This window comes from Nematostella vectensis, chromosome 4 (assembly GCF_932526225.1).
Source record: "Nematostella vectensis chromosome 4, jaNemVect1.1, whole genome shotgun sequence".
NCBI lineage: Eukaryota > Metazoa > Cnidaria > Anthozoa > Actiniaria > Edwardsiidae > Nematostella > Nematostella vectensis.
In genome coordinates this window covers 10,002,101-10,011,674 of record NC_064037.1, presented here as the reverse complement: position 1 = coordinate 10,011,674, position 9,574 = coordinate 10,002,101, and the positions used below count along the sequence as shown (strand labels likewise).

Here is a 9,574-nt window from a genome sequence, read left to right as displayed (position 1 = left end):
GGACAATCTCACCCACAGAACGGGAAACTCTAACCACAGGAGGTCCAATTAGACACCCGGGTAAGAAGCCTGGACCTAGGCGGGTAAAGAACATAGAAGTGGTTCTCACTAAAATATTTTATTGTCTTAACATGTCTTATCCATCTTACCATTTTACTGCATTTCGAGCAGCCTTTTACTGAAACGACGACATTTTCTATAATTACAATACAATGAATTGGGAGCTGTGTTTCCTAACAAATAAATACAAAATCTAGATTACACGCACCTAAGGCACCAAGTCCGAGCATGTATCCATTTCCCTCAACTAATTTACGAAAGTTTTCTGATAGTTTCGGTTCAGTTTGGTAACTAAGCATGGTACTTTATTTTCAGGCAGATTTCTCATAATTTGTCTTCTATTATTGTCGAAAACAATAAGGTGTGGCCAACAAGGGGGCTGCAGGCGCCGTAAAGCGTGTCAGTGGATATAGAATAAATGCCAAAAGCACCCCTTCCCCGCCCGGCCACGATTTCCCTTGTATCCACCCCCTAGATTTTTCTTGTATCCGCCCTTGTCATATTGAAGCCGTCTCGTTGGTTATATAGTGATCCCCTTTATATTTACTGTACAATATTTTCGCGCCAAAATCATACCCACGCTCGTAGGAGATATGTTAGACCGAAGCCTCTTTCACTAGCGAAAGAAGAGGAAAGTGGTATGCTATCTCCTATTCGGCTTGCTTCACATATATTCGAGTGATTTCACACTAGTGTAAGCAAAAACGTCTTCTCTCCTCCGTAGTTTTTGCTATCGAAAAGGCAGTGGCTGATAACGTTTACTGATCCCATCCCCTATCTTCTATTTTTTCATCATCAAAGACATAGCTAACCTTAAACCAAATATACATTATTATAGCATCATCTCCAAATTTTCATTTCTGCTATAGCTCTATGGAAAGAAGATAGTATTACCCTTCCCTACTGACAATATTAATGCGTGGTTTTACTAGGTAGTTAAAAACCATCCTCTTGTAAAGTTAATGAAAATAGCATTCTAAAAACAGACAAATTAAATTAAAAAAACTAACACCCTAATTTGTCATTTCTTCGATCAAAAGCCCTCATCTGAAATGCAAACTTGCCTACTCTAATTGATAGATTGTTTTTTTTATATCAACACACGGAAGATCTAGTATTTCTAGGGGAGGGGGGGGGGGTGACAGGAGCTTAATCGTGTAAACCTCGAATTCAGCGATGAAACCAAATAAGGGTTGCTATAAAACTTACAAATTAGGGTTGCTATTGAATTACAAGGATCGTGCAGTAGGCTCTCGCTGCATCCTTGATCTTTCGGTGCGGATATGAAGATCAACCAAACATTGCTATACACGCCGCGATCCTACCTATTCTCATGACATTCTCGGAAACCTGCGGCCTAGGGCGAGGGGAGAGGAAAGAGACGCCATTGGGATGAGACGCAAGAACTATTAGGGAGGTGAAATCGGTCCCTTGTTCTAAGCCTCGGGTGTCAAAGGAACTGCTAACCATGCCTCTTAAACGTTCTTCGTTTTTTCCGGGAGCTCTTCGGCATCGATGGCAGCATTGGCAGCCGCCATTTCTGTCGATTCCTTGTTCATTTCGTATGAGCTTTGATCCATGCGACGGTGGACGAGCTCCGATATCAAGTATCCCAGCATGCCTAGCAGGAGCACAGCCAGCAGTATGTAGAGCTTGACGTTGATGCAGATGAAAGAAGCGTAGGCAAACGCCACCACGAATCCGAGGGATTCCCAAAGACGGTAGTTGGAGAAGGCGGGCTCCTGGTTGTCAGGAAAGTAGCATCCGTACAGAGCTAGGGGAACAATTACTGTGTAGTTAGCGTATTTGAGGTCATAGGTTATGGACAAACATGATATCTTTCTGAGTAAGTCTTTCTGGTGGGGTCTGCTCAGTGCGCACTAAATGTCTGTCTGGCGAAGTCTGCATAGTGTTTTGTGTCTGTCTGGCGAAGTCTGCAAAGTGGGAACTGTCTGTCTGGTGAAGTCTGCAAAGTGGGCACTGTCTGTCTGGCGAAGTCTGCAAAGTAGGCACTGTCTGTCTGGCGAAGTCTTCAAAGTGGGCACTGTCTGTCTGGTGAGGTCTGCACAGTGTGTTGTGTCTGTCTGGTGAAGTCTTCAAAGTTGGCACTGTCTGTCTGGCGAAGTCTGCAAACAGTCTGCTAATATATCAGTCTCGCTAAGGTTGGTTCTCAATTGGACGTAAGCGCAACGCACGTACTTTCCCGATTCTCACAAGAACGCAAGCGCAAGAGAACGCAACTGATTGATTGACTTGCGCTTGCGCTTGACCGATTCTCACTTGTGCTTCAGTTTGGGCTTACGCGTGCGCTTGCGTCCTAGTAAGAACAAGCCTTTACCGTTGATCTGAGTCTGCCAGACCGCGTCACAGAACCCCTGCAAGGCCGCGAGTACGTAATACACCCAGATGAGCTGGGCATCTGGGCGCCAGGTTAGCATGGTGATGATGGCAGTCATGTGGACCAGCATGCCGCTAATGAAGATCGGTAGACGGCCAGTGTACTTAGTCAGGCGACCCAGGATGAAGGAGAACGCCGCGTCCGTCACGCCGAAACAAATCATGACAAAGCCGACACGGTGCACACCGAGAGAGCACGTGACAAACGCCTAAAACGGGCCACACAATAAACGAAAGTCATATCATGCAATAAGCTTAGGCCATGGTCATGTCACGCACATAGTCAGGTGACCTAGTGACAAACGCCTGAAACGTGTCACGCAATAAACGTGAAGTCATTGTTGTGTCAAACAATAAACATAAGTCAAGGTCATATCATTCAATAAACGTAGGTCAGGGTCATGTCACGCACATGTAAGTACTTAGTCAGGCTACCCAGTGGTCAACGCCTAAACTATATCACACAAAAAACGCTGGTCATAAGGGCAAAAAAGAGGAGACCACGGAGAAAACCTTTTGAAGCAAGAGCAAGAACAAATGAGTTCAACTCACGTAGGAACTGGGAATCGAACCCTGAACAAAGGAATGCATGCCACTGGCAATACAGCAAGACGCTCTGCTAGCTGCGCCACCCAAGTTACTACATCAAAAGTCACGCAACACCAGTCACGCAATACTACTCACTCTACCTAACTTGTCACGCATCCTTAAACCGCTTAGCTCTTATAACTCACCGCCGTGAAGTCCCCAAATATGAAAGCCTGCTCAATGCCGCTGTAAAAGGTGATTGGCAAAATCAGTTTCATCCGGGGGTCTTTCAAGTGTTTCAGGGTTGCAATCAACAAGTTGAGTCCAGTCTCCTCGTCCTTCTTGCGGCTCATCTTGCCCGTCAATCTACAAAGGAGAGTTGGGGGCAATGCGATTAAGAATTATTTGTTATGAGCAAGTTACATTAACCAAAACAGAGCATTATATCAGATGGAGGTTTCCCGCTTAATGGAGGTCCGTTATATAAAGGTTGTCCACTAAATGGAGGTCCGTTATATAAAGGTTGTCCACTAAATGGAGGTCCGTTATATAAAGGTTCCCCACTTAATGGAGGTCCGTTACATAAAGGTTGTCCACTAAATGGAGGTCCGTTATATAAAGGTTGTCCACTAAATGGAGGTCCGTTACATAAAGGTTGTCCACTAAATGGAGGTCCGTTATATAAAGGTTGTCCACTAAATGGAGGTCCGTTATATAAAGGTTGTCCACTAAATGGAGGTCCGTTATATAAAGGTTCCCCGCTTAATGGAGGTCCGTTATATAAAGGTTGTCCACTAAATGGAGGTCCGTTATATAAAGGTTCCCCGCTTAATGGAGGTCCGTTATATAAAGGTTGTCCACTAAATGGAGGTCCGTTATATAAAGGTTGTCCACTAAATGGAGGTCCGTTACATAAAGGTTGTCCACTAAATGGAGGTCCGTTATATAAAGGTTGTCCACTAAATGGAGGTCCGTTATATAAAGGTTGTCCACTAAATGGAGGTCCGTTATATAAAGGTTGTCCACTAAATGGAGGTCCGTTATATAAAGGTTGTCCACTAAATGGAGGTCCGTTATATAAAGGTTGTCCACTAAATGGAGGTCCGTTATATAAAGGTTCCCCGCTTAATGGAGGTCCGTTATATTAAGGTTGTCCACTAAATGGAGGTCCGTTATATAAAGGTTGTCCATTAAATGGAGGTCCGTTATATATGGAGTTTCGTCATATATGGAGTTTCGTCCACTATATGACTGGCGATAGTGCAAAATATTATAAAAAAGGTGTAAGGGTAAACGAGCCTCACTTTTTCAGCAGTAATATAATGAGAAGTACAGCCACTACACCAGTAGCGAGGTAAATGCTGAGCATCGTGTAAACGAACTTCTTCTCGGGCCTGGACAGCGGCTCAGTCGCATTGCCGACAGCCTCGGGCATCTTACAAAAGTTTGGGCCGCACACCTCAGCCGCGTTTTCACGAAAACTTTCTCCGCCTGTAAAATAGACGCTATTATCAATGAACAACAGACCGTGTTTATCCCTCGTTACACACTTTTATTTCATTTGCACAAAAAAAATATGTTTTAAGAAATTTGATATAAACTAGAAACATGTTCAAAGACGACAGAAAGGATGGCAAAATTCAGAAAACAAGCCCAACTTTTGTCACTTCAACATAACATATAAGAGGGCCTACATATACACTTATATATCCCTTTAATAATCCCATAAAAGTGGCCATTTCTTTTTCAGCAGAAGCTTTCGTTACTTCTGAAACAACATTTGCCTAAGGTAGTAGATTAAAAGCCTTGAGCAGAAAAATGGAAAATACAACGAGCAAGTCCTATTGCTACATTAGATTATTCATTTCGGGTTCACGAAAACGCTTTGCGAAGGTCGGATTTGTGGAATTTTGAGTGTACGCGTACACGCCGATCCAGTGCACCTCGTTTCTTCGCGCCACAGGATTCCCATTGTTTGAAAACCAAAGCAGGCTTACCCGCATCTCCCTGCTGTAGGACCATGGACGAGATCAAGTTCCCCCAGATCTGTCCGCTCTGGAATATGAGGAAGAAAATCCCGAAATAGCGCGTGACGACGGTCTCTTGAGTCTCATTGCTCAGTTCGCTGTACCGGATCCCTGTGGTGGTGAGGTACGCGCACTTGGAGGACCACAAAGGCGCCGCAGACATGCCTTATATGGACAAGCGTGTAAGAAACAATGGGGAAGGGCATACCTTATAAGGAGATGGCAAAAGCGTGTGAGAAACAATTGGGAAGGGCATACCTTACATGGAGATGGTTAAAACGTATGAGAAACAATGGGGAAGGGCATACCTTATAAGGAGATGTAAAAGCGTGTCAGAAACAATGGGGAAAGGCATACCTTAGAAGGAGATGGTAAAAGCGTGTAAGAAACAATGGGGAAGGGCATACCTTAGAAGGAGATGGTAAAAGCCTATAAGAAACAATGGATAAAGTTGTATCTTATAAGAAGATGGTAAAGGCCAAGAAGAGTAGTAGTTACCGACAATGTACATGAGACCGTGAGCTTACGAACAAGGAATAAGGCGGGTATAATGGTGTACCAGGGAGGGTAGTAGTTAGCGACAGTGTACAGTACATAGGAGACCATGAGCTTACCAACAAGGAATGAGGCTGGTATCATTGTATACCAGGAAGGGTAGTAGTTAGCGACAGTGTACAGTACATAGGAGACCATAGATACCACAAGGGCCCACTTGGCACCAAGCCTCCCTATCATGTAGGGCGGGACGAACATGCAGGAGATGATGAGGGACGCATAGATCACACACAGGGATGCCAGGCCAAGACCTTCATCTGAATTCAGTGAGCTCTGTAGGTTCTGTTGGGATTAAGATGGGATAACAGGGTTGATGATAATGACAACAATAAGCATGGTATGATGATGATGATGATGATGATGATGGTATGGTGGTGGTATGGTGCTAATGGTGATTATGGTGTGGTGCTGACGATGATGATAGTATGGCGGTGATAATGATGGTCACGATGATGATGATGGTTGTGATGATCATATGGTGGTGATGATGATGATGATGATGATCGTGTGGTGGTGATGATGATGTTGGTAAGGTGGTGTCAATGATGGTTATGATGACATGGATATGACGATGAAATTGTGTAAATGCCCCCCATGATGATGGTGATGATCATCTTTCAGTAGGTTAAACCACAGGTAAGTGTGTACCTGAAGAGACTGGAAAGCGGTAAAAAGGAACAAAAACCCGCAGCTGATAAAGAAAATGTTGAGTGTGAGGGAGAACTTCTCCTTGCGTTTTTGCTTGGCTGTCATTGCTCTTGGGTCCATGTCCGAGTCCACTTTTGGACTCCTGTCGACAACCTCTCGGCCAACCAACGAGTCGCCATTCTCGTTGAGAATATTATCTCGGGATTGCGTCGGTGCCATTTCGGATCTGTCGGATAAAATTTGAAATCGATTAGAACCCCATTTCTTCTTCGATTTTGTCTTTTACAATGTTTCGAGAAAGAGTTTCAGGCACTATTTCTGGCACGCGAATAATATTTCAGGATTGAGCCGGTACTATTTCAGAGACTCCGGTGATATTTCGGGAATGAGTCGAAACTATTTCAGACACAGGTGATATTTGGGAATGAATCGAAACTATTTCAGACACGCCGGTGATATTTCGGGAATGAGTCGAAACTATTTCAGACACGCCGATGATATCTCGGGATTGAATCGGTACCATTTCAGATACACCGATGATATTTCGGGATTAAATCGGTACCATTTCAGACACCGCGATGATATTTCGGGATTGAATCGGTACTATTTCAGACACGCCCTTTCGATTTCGATTTGCGTTAGACCACCTCTATTTCGATTGTTGGTAGACCCATTCAATATTTTCTAATTTTATAGACTTTAATTTCAGTGGCGGGTCTGGGGGAATAGTTGTAGCGGTTGTAATTTCCTCATTAGAGAAAAGAAATTGATCTTCTCATTTTTTCTTGTTGTAACCTCACGACTATATCTTTGTGTTTGTACCCCCTCCCCACGCCCCCCCTAATCTTCCCCTGGTTTTACATACCAACCAAAAATGTCGTCGAAGTGCATGGGCTAATGTTGCGATTTTAAAATCAAAGGTGACTTTTGAAGCTCAGCGTTAGATCGGCACTTAAACGTGTTGGGACTCTCGTGGTTCCGTTTTTACGGTGTTCTAGCTGTGCAATTCGTAGAAAAACCGGGTTGTTATCAGGTTTGTACGGCCAACTAGATGTGGGGATAGGGTAAGTGTCCGGACAAATTAAATTCTTAATTGGAGTCAGGCGATTTGCGGAAACAAGTCACATCAAGCTATCGGAAAATCACATCTCAGTTTACACACGCGGAAGCTACAATAACGAGTTCTTAGTCACAAGGACTGACGCATTTCGACGTTTACTATCACTACTGATATAAATAAAGAAGAGGTTTGACCCCTTTTCAGATAATCCCCCAAAGACGCTACGCTCAAGTGAATTCCCGAATTCCTGTCTTAAAAAACGTGCTTTGGCTGATGCGTACAATAAAAGGCGAATGTTTTGTGAGGAACTGTCCCTTACGTTTGATACATTGCGCCCAACGCCAGGACTTAAGGGAACGGAAATCATGATTGCCAATCTACAGAAGGATCTGTGTGTAAGATGACATGAGCAGACCCGAGAACAGTTTCGTTCAACTTGCTAGGCAGTAGGAAATAATCTGTAATTTAACGACGCGGGAGAAAATAGCCTTTAATTTTACAACGATATCATAACTATTCATTTGAATTTGATTTGAATATCAACAAAAAAGAAAGGTGGACCAACAGTAAATAAAAAGATAACAATATGATTTGAGAACTATGTTTTTCTTAAATTATTGACTAAAAAAATCACTAAGGAATATTTTTTAAATGATCAATGTTGACCTTAAAGTTAAGAGATCTGACAAATTTCACTGAAAAACCTTTTAGATGTCAACTATTTTTTTCTCTATTGGCTATTAGTCGATGAATTGTCAAACAGGTCTGACGAGTGTTTGCACACGGAACAATAGATCTGTCTGGGACTGAAGCAGGAATTCCAAAATCGCACGAGCGCGTAGCCTGGTAACTAGCAAGAGGCAGAAACGGGGGCGTAAATTAGGCGTATTCAAGCGAACTTTGCTCGGGGTAAGACAAGATGTTTTGCCAGCTTACGCTTGCGTTTTGATAGTCTATATCATCTGACTGTTTTCTTAACAAGGCGAATATTTCAAAAGCCTGACGTTTACCCAAGAAAAGAGTGCCCAGCAATTGCAGAGTTAGCATAGGAAAGGTTATAGATGTAGCAGTAGACATTGTAAACAAAAGCAGACCAAAACTTGAAGCGACTCTGCGAAATTCATTTCAAAGTGTAAAAGAAATGAGATTTCGCCTAGAAATATAACAGTCTTAACTGCTAAAATTAGCGTATAATTCGCAACGAGAACAATCTTTGCCATAGAAAATCGATAGCTCTCTCAGTCACCTTTAGATTAAATAAACAACGCAAAAACTTGACTAAAAAACAAGTAAAAATGTTTTCTTAGGTAAAATAAGGACATCTTATTCTTAATTGGTTTATAAAAAAACGGTAGAAACTCCCTTATATTTTATTACTTATATATGTAGCTGTAGCTGGTGAAAAACTGTGGGATCAGTGGCCAGTTTCGGCAAAATATAGATCAAACAAACAGGGAGCTAGTTCCGTCAACAATCTGGCGGCAAAACTACGGATTTTTATTCCGGCCGACCTAGAATAAACCTATTCCCATTTAAAAAACATAACGCTACGAAAGCGATGTTTTTCTCGACGTATTTCCAAAATAATCTCTACTGGAACCGGAATACAAAAGCAATTCAGTTAAAGACGAAATACTAGGTCGTCATACTAACAACACCTCACCCAGTCATGTTAGAAAGCTAATTTAGCTAACACAGACGTACAATTTCTCAGCTTTTACAGACATATCTTAGCCGGAAGAAATCTCAGCCAGAGTTTGAGTCAAAGTGCAATAGAGTCTGTTGCTATTACGAACGGCCTATAAATGGTATCGATTTACAAAACAGAGAAAGGATTAATTGAAATTTACTTAAATAAATGTATATTACCGCAAAATGGTTATTGTTAATGTATCTACAAATATGGAACTACAAAACATGACAAAGTACAAAACGCTGCAAACACAAACGTACTATGTACAAATCTACGAGTCTGAAAACGTGGCAAACAAACATGAGACTGAAATCTCACACGAAGGACTATTCCGAACACCCAGTACAAAGTTAAAACGTGCTTTAACAACCAAAGTGTGTACATACCAGCACACGGTTGGGACGTCTTCGCTTTGTGTTATTATAAACCAGCAGCAGTTGAAATCACAAGGGAAATAAACTAGAACGCAGGCGAGTTGTAGCAGCGTCCCGCGTGGATTGGTCGGCGAAACCCGAGATGCTTGCATTCAGCGAGCTGTCCCCTTTTCAAGATGCCAATCTAGTGTCGAGAATCGTAAAAAATCCACAGGGATCCTGACAACAGGCA

At 42.6% G+C, this 9,574-nt stretch overlaps 1 protein-coding gene across 1 annotated transcript; it reads right to left on the bottom strand.

The window, feature by feature from the left end:
• Nucleotides 1-102: 102 nt before the first annotated feature.
• On the bottom strand, nt 103-9,518 carry LOC5513724 (protein unc-93 homolog A). Its single transcript, XM_048726510.1, has 8 exons — nt 9,355-9,518; nt 6,216-6,441; nt 5,627-5,849; nt 4,983-5,177; nt 4,290-4,476; nt 3,192-3,351; nt 2,399-2,666; nt 103-1,834 (listed from the first exon to the last, which is right to left on the bottom strand). The coding sequence occupies exons 2-8, from the start codon at nt 6,432-6,434 to the stop codon at nt 1,536-1,538; spliced, it is 1,551 nt and encodes a 516-aa protein (XP_048582467.1). The 5' UTR covers nt 6,435-6,441; nt 9,355-9,518; the 3' UTR covers nt 103-1,535.
• Between the last annotated feature and the right edge of the window lie 56 nt (nt 9,519-9,574).